General features: G+C 35.4%; 1 protein-coding gene across 28 annotated transcripts in view; it reads left to right on the top strand.

Moving 5' to 3' along the window:
* Positions 1–13,279, top strand: part of DCUN1D4 (defective in cullin neddylation 1 domain containing 4) — a 41,756-nt gene extending 28,477 nt beyond the window's left edge. For 19 of the 28 annotated variants that reach the window (XM_071743569.1, XM_071743571.1, XM_071743564.1 and 16 more), the window contains 6 exons: positions 1,473–1,543; positions 3,178–3,269; positions 4,187–4,295; positions 8,174–8,278; positions 8,684–8,789; positions 8,899–9,719. In XM_071743569.1, coding sequence (XP_071599670.1) covers positions 1,473–1,543; positions 3,178–3,269; positions 4,187–4,295; positions 8,174–8,278; positions 8,684–8,789; positions 8,899–8,954 — 539 coding nt within the window. In that variant the 3' untranslated portion in view covers positions 8,955–9,719. Of the gene's footprint in view, positions 1–1,472; positions 1,544–3,177; positions 3,270–4,186; positions 4,296–8,173; positions 8,279–8,683; positions 8,790–8,898 lie in introns of all 28 variants that reach the window. The other 9 variants (XM_071743558.1, XM_071743561.1, XM_071743574.1 and 6 more) reach the window with 1 other exon arrangement.
* Positions 13,280–14,075: the final 796 nt, after the last annotated feature.

Raw genomic sequence — 14,075 nt, 5'->3', positions numbered from 1 at the left:
AATTACATGAACTAAATAAAATACTTTGTGAGATCACTTCTCTGTCACAGTCTGTGAAAAGAGATTCGCACAAATTCAAGCCAAATTTACCCGGTTAGATTCTTTGCCTTGATGACCAGCCTGATTTATTTTTTTACTCTAGCAAGAGGGGTAACTCATTTTTGTCAAGATTTTCATGGAAACAAGGTATGAAAGGAAGGCTGTCTATAAGAGAACATTTGCCTTACCATTGGATGCACCAAGATAAAAAAGAAAAGTGAAGAGTATGATTCTGTTTATAGTATTCAGTAACATTCTAAAAAAAGAATTTTCAAAGAATAATCTCTTTTGTGTTTTTGCTTCATAAGTCTTCTCCTTTATATGTGCAGACAGCTGACACTACATTTGGGGGATTTTTCCCTTGTATGTCTTTACATTACAGAACGAGTCTTTTTCAAAAGACTATTATGTACCCTGAGAGAACTGTGAGAGGATGCCATGAAAGGATTGGAAGAGATAGAATAAAACCTTGTTATTTCTAGAATAGTAGGTCACCTGATAATAAAATATAGATAGATCTCCCCTTTATGAAGCCTCTTTCTTGCACATGTGATCTTTATATTGAACAAAAGTAGGAATTTCAGATTCTAATGATTTTTTTTTCACTTTTCCAAAATGACCCTTTTTAAACGTCAGTAATTTATTCTAACAAATGGTGCAAATATTGAAAATGTTCTTAAAAATACAATTGCACAGTACAGTTCTTAATGCCTATAACGTTTTTTCAATAGACCATTGTAGAAGTTGTAAATACCTTAATTTAACAGCATGTTTTAGTAGTAGTGCATCTGTATTTTGAATCTTTTTTTTCCTTTTAATTCAGCAAGGAAATGGCTGTAATTCATGTCTTCCTTCCATTTTTAGTTACTAAATTTTAGGTAATGTGTGGCCATGGAATAGCAACATGAATAAACTGGAGCACAAGGTTTTTATTTTATGCTGTTTTTTGTAGATTACGTTATATGAAGATATATGAGACAATAAGGAATGAGATTCTGGGAGTGATAATATCTTGTATCCTGTATAGCTATGCATCACATTTTTGTGTGGTATGATAACAGTAGAAATTCAAGTCAAGAAATATGCTTCACTAACCATTATCCCCTTGTTTAACATGTGGATGTTCTGCTAGTCTTAAGTGCATTCTTCAAGATGTTATTAATTTACTCTTCCAAGATTATTTTAGTAAACGTATAGAATAAAGGACATTGTCAGGAATGGAAAATTGTTTTACAGTTTTTCTGTCTCTGTTTCCAAAGGTGAGATAAAGATTTAAGTGTATCCAAGTCTGATAGTAAGTGTGGAAATATTTATTGCATGTCAAAAAGACAAAACAACTGTATGGAAGTTCATGTACTGCATGATTGCATTTGTGCTGTCAAGGTCAGACTGCTTTAATTTTCTGAGATAAGTAAAATGCATTTTGTTTGCAGGCACTGATGATGTTGTAGGGCCAGAAGGTATGGAGAAATTTTGTGAAGACATTGGAGTTGAACCAGAAAATGTAAGTTCAGATTCCATTCAAAAGATGCCAAATCTGTTACAGTTCATATGCACCTGTCTTATATCTCCTGCTTTTCTATGAAGAATTAAAATATTCTTGAGATTTAAAAAAAAAGTAAAGAAATATAAGCCAGGGAGATTTATAAACATGCTTTGAGCCAACTTGCCTTTATTTTAAACACCAAACTGTCAACCTGTAAAATCATTTTGTCTTTACTGCCACCACTACTATTTCACTTTCCAGGACCCTTCTTCCCTAAATAAGAAAGATTTTAAAAAAAGAGGAAAGAAAACCCAAGAAACTAATGGTTGTCTTTCCTGAAACAGAGAGACAATACTGGAGATAGATTAATTTAGAAATTACAAAACTACAAAGTAATACTTTCTTTACCTTTTCTAGGAGAGAAAGGGATTTGAAATATTGTGAGCAGTATTGGCACTCTCATCATGCCTTGTCAAAACACAAACAAGGATTTTATATAATTATATATATATTCTATATGTATGTATTTAGAAGTAAATACAATTCCAGAAGGAATGGTTGTGCCTTTTTCAGTTTTTTTCCCAGTGCCTAATTTTTGCTTTTAAATCTATATTCAAGTCCCATCTTTTGAAGGATTCATAAAGCATCATTTCTGCCAAAGTAAAATGAGAATTGTGGTTTTGATATATTTACTAAAAATACAACATGTAATTTGATAATTTTGGTGTTTATTAGTATAATAAACTTTTGAGTTTTATGTAGACATTTCTCTGTATTAGTAGGTATCCTAATTTTACATAAAAACTGTATAGAGATGCACTAACATTAGCTAGCTAATGGCTGATTTGCAAATTTAAATGGATTATTTTATTCTCCTAATCTGCAGGGTCGTTTATGCTGCAGATTTTTCCTTGCATATGTAAAAAAAGTTTTATTAAGGTTCCTAAATAAGGTAGCACTCTTACGGTATCATTTTATCTCAGTTCTTTATTGCATCAATCGTTCGTGTAAGATATGAAAAGGTCTCTTTCCATTTTCACAAAATTGAAGTATTTGTGTGTGTGATATATGTTGGTGTCAGCTGACCTACCTTGAGTGAACATCTGCAATTCTTTCTCATGTTCAGACCTGCAAAATTAGGTAGACTGACAGTATCACAGGGCAGCAGGATTCAGGTGGGGTCGATACTAGCTTTAGAATAACAACTACAGAGAGCTTATGGATAACAAATGTCAAATGGAGCTTGTTGTCAAATTCAGCTATTTGAATTTGAATTATTTGAATTCAATTATTTGAATTACTTTAATTTTGTAGTTGTTTTGGGAAGCCTTTTACGTAGCTTCTGCACCAGCTCATCTTCCTGATCAGATAATTGTGTGTGCTCCCTTGAAGCAAGGTGGCTACTGATAACTTGGGTGAATGTTCACCCTTTATCTTTGCACTGTTTTCTTTGTTTGGATTCTTGTACATGTTTGCACTTTCAGGTTTCTAAACTTTTAAAATAGCATAGCAAGCATCTGAACATCCCATTTATATGAGTAAAGCATTTGTAGCCTACTAAACCACTGCTGAATTGTAGTTACTTGAAAAATGTATTGGGTCTTTTTGTTTATTCTTTTAAGTCTTATTTTTTTTTTTTCTCTTTAAAACAGGTAGTTATGCTTGTATTAGCATGGAAGTTGGATGCACAGAACATGGGGTATTTTACATTACAAGAATGGTTAAAAGGAATGACATCACTACAGTAAGTGCTTTAAAATACCTCTTAAGGTTGTTACAGTAAACCCAGTTTTTTAGAAAAAACAGACTTTGATGTTTTGACTCGTAATACCTAAAGCAGAGAGTTCTGCTATGTAGTAGAAGCCATATATTTTTTTGTTTTATTTATGGAGATATAGCCACTTAGAGACAACTTGAGACATGACAGCTGCATTCCTATACAGCTGGATTACAATGTCTGCAGTCTTAAGAAAACAAAAAATGTCATGAAGTTTGATATTGTTCCTTTTCCCAAGGACATCTATCTTTGTTACTGGATTGGGTGTATCTATAGATAGTAGTATGTGTTAGATCATGTGTAGTTTAAAATGCTAAATAATATAAACTCTTTCTGTGCCTCTGCACTGTCCTTTTTGTCCAGTTGAGAGCTTATTTTCATGGCCTAATTAACATAAATGTAATTGAATAATCACATTGCATAGAGAGTTGGAAAAAGAGCTGTGTGTTATCTTCCAGAACAGAATCACTAAAACTGTGTGGAGAGTTCTGTAGTTTCAGCAAAACTAGTATTTGATGTATATTTATATTTATTTATTTACTTACATGTGTATTTATATTTATTATGTGCATTTATATTCTGTGATTTGCTGGTTATTTGCCGTGTGTAGATAAGCTCTTATTTTATATCTGTTTAGTGCATTTTCTACAAAGCCAACCAAATTTTTGTCAAAGTACCAGTGTAAGACTTTGCTATTTTATCTAAATGAATTTCACTGTGATTTTAATCAAGGTATTTTATGCAGACAGACTCACAGACATGCCTTTCTGCAGGGCCCTGTATTTTGAACAGATTGATGGGGATATGTTAGTGATTCTTTTCTTATACAGGTGTCTGATGTTTTAGAATGCAGACTCTAAATTCACTTTGTGCTTTTCTTGTAGATGTGATACTACAGAAAAATTGAGAAATTCTCTGGATTACTTGAGATCTTTATTAAATGAGCCTACCAATTTTAAACTTATATATAGATATGCATTTGACTTTGCACGGGTAAGTACTGTTGAAGACCAGCATCTGAAATTAGAACTTTACTGTCATGAGTAATAGTGGAAAGACTCTGTACTTCTGGTTTTCTTACGATACCACTCACTATTGCTTCTAACAAAAGCAACTGTTCTGTGTTCTAAAAAAGTATATGGAAAATTCCAGAACTAGATAAGTATGTAGGATGATTGATGTTCAGTGGTCGAGTGTTTTCATATGTTTTGTTACCTCTGCTTCAATGCATTTTGTGACTTCAAGTTTAGACCCTGTTTAGACCCCAATTTAGACCATGTTCTGTCGCAGATCGGAGCTTTGCCACTTACTTCCACTGGCTTTATAATTACCCTGGTTTTTATTGTTACTATTTGAATTTTGCAAGCATGTAAATAGGTTTGTTTACAATAGGAAGGCAGTCCAGGCATTATTGTAGGTGGTAAAAATAATAAAAGCTAGATATGATAAAATTATTGATTTAGAAGACTGTTGGAAGGTCATTAGTTATGCTCTGATTATTTATTAAACATCCCTGGTATTGGGACCAGCACTATTTAACATCTTTGTCAGCAACACAGACAGTGGGGTTGAGTGCACCCTCAGCAAGTTTGCTGATGTCACCATCTGTGTGGACAGTCAACAACTTGAAACTGGATAGATTTAGGGTAGACATTAGGAAGAAATTCTTTAGCATGAAGGTGGGGAGACACTGGAACAGGTTGCCCAGTTGTGGATGTCCACTCCCTGGAAGTGCTCAGGGCCAGGTTGGATGGGGCTGTGGGCAGCCTGGTCTAGTTGGAGGTGTCCCTGCCCATGCAGGGGAGTTTGAACTAGATGACCTTCAGGGTCCCTTCCCATTCAAACCATTTGCTGTTATTAATATCCTAATATCAGTCTTTCTACTATAAGATGTGTACTGATAGAGTTATACCTGGTATTGAAACCCACAATATAGATAAGAATATTTCTACTTGAAGGGAGCAATAAAACAACTTTAATTTTCTGAAAAAATTTGGACATCCATCTTGTTAACATGATAGAATGTACAGAAGATTTATCATAAAAGTGACCACAGGAAATTGAAACTTAGATTTGAGTTCAGGAAAACCAAAAGCAGCAAGAAACTTTCCAGCAAAAAAAGTAACATAAGAAAAATAATAAAATGAAGTGGAACTGATGACAATTCTGATAGTTAAATATGTCATAAATTAATCAGATTAAGCCACCAATGCTTTTTGCATGTCAGCATGCAGAGATTCTGACTTTTAAGCAGGGAAACCTACAGCTGAATATAACACATGGTATTAGTCTGAGAGGAAAAAAGCCATATCAGCATCTTAATTCCTTCTTTGCTGGTGAAGACTTACCCAGTTTTGCTCAGGATGAAATGCAAAGCTAGAAATAACTAACATTGCCAAAGAAGTCAGAGATATTGATGGAATAAATCCGTGCCAGCCAATGGCATGTCAAAAGTAAGTGCAGGAACTTAAAAAGAGGGTACTGGGTGGAGTTGTTTCAGGAGTTGCCATATTGGTGTGACAGTGGTACCAAGTTTGAGAACATACAGATCCATTTATTTCATTACTTAAATAGGTCTTTTATCTGAAATATTGGTGAAAAAAATCTTGTGAAAGACTTTATCATCAATGGAAATCAAATACTGAAATTTATCAGAGTGTCAATACATTCTTTCCACTGTTTCCAAGACAGAGAATGTGAGTATCTATAGTGCATGATAAGAATGAAGTTGGAGCATATCATGGCAGATGTGTCATTAGGTAGTTGGAGGTGGGCATAAAGGGCTTAGCTGAACAATTTGTTCTGCACAGTAGTTGGAGAAGGAGAGTATGGAAGCTTAACTGTGTAAGGCATGCAAAATAACATGGCCAAAGTAAAGGCTGCAGGGCCTGATATCATGAACACTGGAGTGTGTGGGAAGATTTCAGAGTATAAACAGAATGGAAATAAAATGTATTCTTCTGTTTAAAAGTATTTGACAGAAATATAGATGAGCTTTGGAAAGAGAATTAGTTTTTAGAAATTCGGTGTTAGAAATCAGTTACAGTGCATCCTATTAATACAAAAAAGCCTTTGCAGGTGTGTTTAGCAGCTTTATTGCTAATTGGAAAGCTTTGTTCATCCTGGACTTTACTTTTTTCCTCTAGATCAGATTGAGTGAAGTTCCTTTTGGGTTTAGTAGCCAGAATGTAAAACAGCTTCTGATTTTTGTTCAGAGTTGCTCACCCTCCCCACTTTCCTCTCCACTAAATTCTGTCTATGCAGTTTTAGAATTGAGGTCTATTTTGTATTAAATGGGTTTCAGTGACAGAGGATAACCTTGGGGGTAAGGCATCAGTCATTTGAGAACTGGGATCTCGCTCTACCACATCCTTCCTACATGATAGAAGACAATCCAGTTATGTTTTGAGCTTGCTATTTTTTAATAAAGATGTGTATTCTGTAATAACACACAACTGCACTTGTACAGATGAGGCATAGGTCTCAGTTCCATTTGTCTGGGGCAGCTGTCTTTCCCTGTTCTGTTAGGTGTTCCCTGTGTCCTAGATATCCCTATATCCTTCTTTTTTCTTAATTTAGACTTTGCAGCCTGTCATCATGTATATATAGAGAGTGATCAAGGAGGTCAGGGCCTACGGTAGCTAGTTTGGAGCTTCATTTTGTGTGATTCCATTAATTTCTGAACTTGTAGCTGAACCAAGGCATAAAAAGGTGATGTTATATGTTCAGTCTTTCAAAAAAATGTATTTAATACCAAGACAACAAATATAAATGGATAAACTACTTAAAATAATACAATGGGATCTTAAATGTTCGCATGTTAATTTTGAGATGTGCAGAAGTTAGGTAATGATATTAACCTCCCCACTGAATCTGCTGGCACAAATAATGGTTCTTTTTCTTAGCAGAAATAAAAAAAAACCAAACAACCCACCCCCAAAGCCTTAATATGCAACTGGTGTGTTGAACTGGGACAGTTCTGAGAAAGGTCTCCATGTGCTGGTGTAATATGTTTCCTCTGCTCATTTGATAACTTAATGTAAATTTCATGTAATAGGTAGAAAATGGAACAGAAAGCCCCCTTGCTCCCTGTTTGCATAGTCAATGTTACTTGATAGCTGCTTAGCTGTCCACTGACCCTCACGTAGCTGTAATAATACCACAGGCAATAAGGTGCAGTGGGACTATTTTAAGAGATTACAGCTGTGCAGAGGCACATGTGCAAATATGGCAGGGGTCTGTTTCACATATTGGAGTGGAAGGTCTTAAAGTCAAGTAAAGAATCACTTACAAAGATACCAGAAAAAGGTGATTTTATTACAGGTTTATGAAAGTGCAACTTAACAGAACTGGATGGCAAGGTTCACTCTATTACTTACTGTGTGGAAGGCATGTGTAGGGGTTGAAAATGGATGGGAGTGACTTAGAGAGGGATCAGGGGAAATGAGCTGTACAGGGATGGGGAAGGTAGTGTCAAGATTGGGTTAGAGTGATTTGCACAGGAGTAAGGGAAAAGGATGAGGGAAGACCCTACTTGAGTCACAGGGTTGTGAGTAGACTCCTTTCCTTTATGAATTTGTCAGAGAGGAGTCTAGGTGCAGCTGAATCCACTCTGATTCAGACTTGGTCAATGTTTTAGAACTGGCTGTTGCTTTCTAGAAAGGTCTGAAGTCACAAAGAGGAGTGTATGCCTCATCTGCACTACCAGTGACAGGTTTTTTGGGAAGTCTGTGGACTGCTGCATCTCTGTATAGCAAGCCATTAGCTATGAGGAAGTAAATCTTTATTAAAACCCACTGTTAGATACTGCTATTTATTGTTTCTTTCTATCATGCTCTTTTTTCCTTCTTGACCTTTTCCTTTTTATTCAGGAAAAGGACCAGCGCAGCCTAGATATCAATACTGCCAAGTGCATGTTGGGCCTTCTTCTAGGAAAAACATGGTCCCTTTTTCCAGTATTTCACCAGTTTCTAGAGGTATGACATTTGAAACAGCATTACATTTATTTGATCTCTCTTATCTTATAATTTAACTAGAGGCAGAACAAATAGCTAAGAACTTTTTGTTCTTATTTAGAATATATTAACTTCCAAAGCAGCACTCAGAACTCATTATTTTTTCCTTTCTTTCTTTTCCCCAAATCCCTGTGCTGTTAAGATTTACTTAATGCAGGATAAAGTATAGAATGTCTTTGATTTGCTTATGGATTTTCAGTTTATTGGTGTATGTTTGTCCACTGAAAGATGTCTTAATTAGAAACATGAGTTAGCCAACTGTAGTTAGACTATCCAGTAGCTTCTTTAATCCTGTTTAGTTTTAGATGGCATACCTATTAATAATTCATCCCAAGATCTAAATTTTCTTCTTTTTCTTGTCTTAAGCAGCAATCAAAATACAAAGTTATCAATAAGGACCAGTGGTGTAATGTTCTTGAATTCAGCAGAACAATTAACCTTGACCTCAGTAACTATGATGAAGATGGAGCCTGTAAGTACCTCTACATGTGGTGGTTTAAAAGAATTTATTTCCCTGAGCTTAATCATTCAGTGTCCTTTTACAAAGTTTTGTAAAATATGGTTATTTGATCTCTCTACAGGGCCAGTGTTGTTGGATGAGTTTGTGGAATGGTATAAAGGAAAACAGATGACATAGAAGTTTAACTATGCACAGCCACTCAAGAGTCACTGTTACCACAGTTATGTCAACCATTAGCCATAAACTGCTATTTGTATCAAAGTGCATGCTGCTTTTCTTGCACAGCAATCCCTTTTGTGGGGAACTTTTGATGTTTGCTATTTAACAAGCTAGCTCTGCTTGCTGTGTAGCATTGTTCTCTTTGAAGGCTGCTTTGCATTCTGTATTTACATTACGAATTGGTGAACTTGCCAGCATCTTCACTGTGATTATGTGTATATTGCTGTCTAAATTTTGTATATGTGTATAAAAGAAAAGCTTCACCTAGGGATTATTTCTGCAGAAATGTATTGTAAAAATAATTTTGTGGCATAATTCTAGTAATCACTTACATATTTGAAACTTCAGTTACCTTGTTTTTCTTTTGGTCTCAAATGTAGCATTTCAGAAAATGAAATGAACAGACTGCTTGGACATAGTTATCTGAGGAACTATTGTCAATGTTAATGTTACTATCTGAGATGCCAATTTCTGAGGGGAGAAGACATGCTGTGACTTTCTTCATCAGAATTTGCCAAACCTGCCCTATTGCTTAATAGGAATGAAACTTTGGTGTCTTAAAAAATAATATATACATATAAATATTAAACCACTGTAATAGTTGTACACACCACAAATGATTTCCATTTGAAGAAAAAAAAAAAGTACTGACTTTTTAATGTTAAATCTGCAATAGTCATTACAGGTACAAATGAACAAATTAAAGTACCTTTTAAAAATGGGTTTTAGACTTCTGTAAATTGCCTTTGGCATACTTCTTTTAATTTTTGGTGTATCAAGAGTGTTTGGTCTATGTTGTGATCCAGCTAAAAGTAGTCATTTGGGAAACAAAGTCTGCTTACCCCTAGCACATAGATAATATAGATTTGGGGTTCTTTTTGTTTATAACTTTAGTCTTGCCCAGATTCTATAACTTTGTGTTTCTAAGTAATTAAAAATAGACTATTGAATAGTCCACATACTACTTTTTCTTCCATACTGGGGATTGGAATTCCCTAGCAGAATGTCCGTTGCAGGCGATGGGCATGTTAAACACCAGCATTAAATGACAGTACATTTTAGTAGGGACCACTGCTTGTGTCACTCTTTTTTTTATCTGTGTAGGACAGTTCTAGTGGTTTTTTTTTTTTTTTTTCTTTTGATCTTTTTTTTTTGGGGGGGGGGGAAATGAATGGAATGATGTTTAAGTTCTGTAACTTTATCACGTTGTCTTTGCCTTGCCTTTCTTTATTAGGTAATGTTAATGTTGATTTTTATAAGTAGGTCCTTGAAGTATGAGGTGCTATTAAACTTTGATCCCTAAAGACTTCTTAAAATGTTCCGCATGGATTCATGGAGCATTTAACAAAAAAGGACCGGTGGATGTTTTGGAACAAAGAAAAACATTACTTTTCTGTAGAAATATTTTACAATGTATTAGCAGTGTTTAAATCTCTATAGAATGCAGTCCAGGGGAAGGGGGGGAAGTGTTTCAGGTGTAATGGTAAATTTTCAGCTGTATTGAAATCAGCTTGACTGCTTTCAGGATTAAACCTAGCTTAGCAAAAGCACATCAGTTTACTGCCCTGGACCTGGAGGTTGTGATTGTGTACAGGTGGTCAATTCAGTTAAAATGTGTTTCTTGCTGTTTGTTTGGTTGGTTTTTTTTGTTTGTGTTTTTCTTTTTTTTTCCCAAACTCAGCTGCCAAAGACAAAGATTGTTTGTGTATATTTGTATATACGTAAATATACAGTATGTATGCAAATACAAAACCCAGAATTTCATGATGCTAAGAAGAAAATGCCTTTCCCTGGGAAATAGTCTGAATATTCAGATTACCATGACACTAAATACTGCTCTTTAAAGTTAATCGTGGTAGAACATATAAAGTCATTTGCTTCTCATGTACTTATATGCATAACCTTAATTCTGTGTTTGATGCCAGTTTGCACAAGAAATTAATTCAGTGGAGTGTGGTTATTTAGTGTTTACAATAAGCCTCTTACTTTAAAACGCATTTTAATAAGCTTTCTGATGTAAATGTGTACATATACTGTAGTAAAACTGTAAGGAAATAGCAGTGGAGCTGCTGGTTTAGTTCTTAAAAGGATGAACTTAGAAGCAATATAACTTTTAATGCTAGGCTAAATTGTGATTTCTAAGATTTTAAGTGAAATAGCTGTAATTGTACCTAAATATTAAGCTAACAAGCTTAACAAGTCAGTAACAACTGACTCTAGAAAATGGTTCAGGACAAATTGGCATGAATTTTGCAACAAATACAGCATTTGCATAAAAAGGGTTTGTATGTCACAAGTAATTTGGCTTCCAATAATGGAAGCAAGAGCCAAAGACACTTTTAATCTGTTACTGTTATAGGTATAACTTCCATATAACTGGGTCAACAGAAATCTGTTCAGCTTAACCAGGTGCTCTTTTTCCAAGTTTTGCTAATCTTTAGCAAAACATAAAGTTTAATTAAAGTGAAGAAAACAGGAAAAGAAACATCAGAAAGAACTCGTAAGTAAAAAGCTCTTAATATATTTCTGGGGGTAAAAGATTTTGGAAGTGATGGAAAAGAATGTTTTTGGAAATGAATCAGATGCTGCACATTTTTTTTCCTACATTTGCTAAGAGGATGAATCTGTGGTTGTCAGTGGGTGTATAAACATGCACCTTTATGAAATGACCACAAATTGACTTACAGCTGGTAGACAACTTTACTGACATTTTTAGGGAACAAATAGACTAAAATGGACTTCTATACCTTGGTAAGCTTCCCCGTGTTATATTTCCCTCTGTTCTTCCTATATATGCTATTGAGCAGAGGATCCTAACATTGCCAGCTCTTGCATCTTAGAAAATTTCCCTCTCATTTTTAAGTAACTGTGGAAGCTTAGCTAAGCTACTCATTTCACCTTGTATTTAAATTGGTACCTGCTTTTTGTTTCTTTGTTTGTTTGTTTGTTGGGTTTTTGTTGTTACACTGCCATAGAGTTGATGTAGTGAGTTTTGGTTTTCTTTTTTTCTTTTCTTTTCAAAAAGTAATATATAAAATATACTCAATTCTTGGACAAGACACTGAAGTTATTCTGGCTGAAGTGTCATGAAGTGTCATCACTGTTATCTTCCTGGTATGCTATTCCTATCCTTACAGCAGAAACCTGATGATCTGTGTGTGATTCATGCTTGGTATTTGGAAGATGTGAAGTGGAAATCCAGTTAGTGAAAAGAAAACATCATCCAGAGACTGTAGCAATAGACACTTGATAGATGACAAGCATTTGGAGCTCTTTCCACTCAGTGAGCTTTAAAGGTCTTTTCCAACCTAAATGATTCTCTGAATATTAGTAACTGAAGCATTGCACAAATCTATGGCCAAATAGTATTATTTAAAATATTAATATAATTCCATGTTACTGCTGTTTTTTCACTTACCTTTTTCAAGGAAAGCAGTCTGAAGAGGTTAGAATTGATTGGAATTAATTCCAGTTGATCAATTCAATTAAATACTTGAGTTGTCACTTAAAACCTGTTTAAGGTTATCTTTAAGCTACAATAAATGTTTAAGTTAATTTTGTGTAGCCTTCTAACATTTGTAGAGGACTGGAGGGTTCTCCCATTTTACCCCAGCTAAATGCTTTTTATTTCATCACAAATACGCTCGCACAATCAAAATGAGTTACACTGCATTGCTGCTGATGGTTGATGTTCCCAATTTACTTTTTTGAAGGGCAGCAAATGGACTTCAGTTGTGTTAAGGTTTTCTAGATTTCTGTTGACCCTTGGTTGCAAGTCGAACAAATTATTTAATACTCTTGGAACTGGTGTAGACAGCTTTAAAGGTTAGCTTGTGCCCTGGTTTTAGTTAAAACTGATAAAATACCTCTTTCTAGGCCTTATATTTTGCCCTTTCATATTGCTGTAAAAGTGTATAGAATCAATCGCAACTGAATAGCTTGTCTGTAACTGAGACCAAAACTCAGCTTAATATTTTTTATTTTTTAATCTTTCTCCCCTGTGTGTGCGTGTGTGTAGGTGTGTGTGTGTGTGTGTTGTCACAAAATCGTACCTGCGACACTGCTGTTGCAGGGACAGCAATTAATCTGTAACTGTGAATACTTTCTGTCTTTGGATAGTACATAAATAAGGTGTGCTAAAATCCTGTGACTCATAACCTAATGAAAATACTGTTATGCCACCTAACATGAGTTCATCTAGTTGATTTTTAGGTCTTTTCCTGGTGTCGATGTAAAATAGCATCCTGCAAATAAACAGTATTTGTGCTGGTTTCAGCAACTGACTTCAGATTTTTCTGTGGTTCATACTTCAGAAATTCACATATCTGAACAGGCAGTTAATCAGCAGGCAACCTTTATCCTTTAGTAGCAGAGAACTTGTACATACAGCCTTGTCATCCTTAGTTCTAATAGGCAAATCAGTATTTAAAACTTCATTGGAAAAGTTGTATTTTTAATGGAGTGTGTGGGTGTACATGGTATCGTAATACAAAAGTTTTCAACAAAAGGAGTCTATTTGAACAGGAATGTCTCAAGAAGTTTTACAAGAAGCATGATCATTATGTGCTCATCTTGACACAGGCTTTTAGCCCATGGGTTCCTTGTAGAAAGGATGTTACATATGGGCTGGATGAGCAGGCAGTGAGGTAGGCTGAAAACTGGCTGAATGGCAAGGCCCAGAGGGAGGTGGTCAGCAGTGCAAAGTCTATTTGGAGGCCAGTATCTAGTGGTGTTCCCCAGGGTCAGTGTTGGGTCCAGTTCTGTTGAGCATCTTCATTAATGACCTGGATGATGGGGCAGGGTGTACCCTCAGCAAATTTGCTAATAACATCAACCTGGAAGGAGTGGCTTTCACACCAGGCAACTGTGTTGCCATCCAGATCAGTCTGACCCAAGCTGTAGAAATGGGCTTGACAGTAACTTCGTGAACTTCAACTAGAAGAAGTGCAAAGTCCTACACCTGGGGAGGAACACACCCCCAGTTTAAGGTGGGGAACACTGAGCTGGAAAGCATCTTGGCAGAAAAGACACTGGGTTCCTGGTAGACATGATGAAGATGAGCCATCAATGTGCCCTTGT

The sequence above is a fragment of the Heliangelus exortis genome, chromosome 4 (genome assembly GCF_036169615.1).
Source record: "Heliangelus exortis chromosome 4, bHelExo1.hap1, whole genome shotgun sequence".
Classification (NCBI taxonomy): Eukaryota; Metazoa; Chordata; class Aves; order Apodiformes; family Trochilidae; genus Heliangelus; species Heliangelus exortis.
This window is presented reverse-complemented; position numbering and strand designations above follow the sequence as displayed.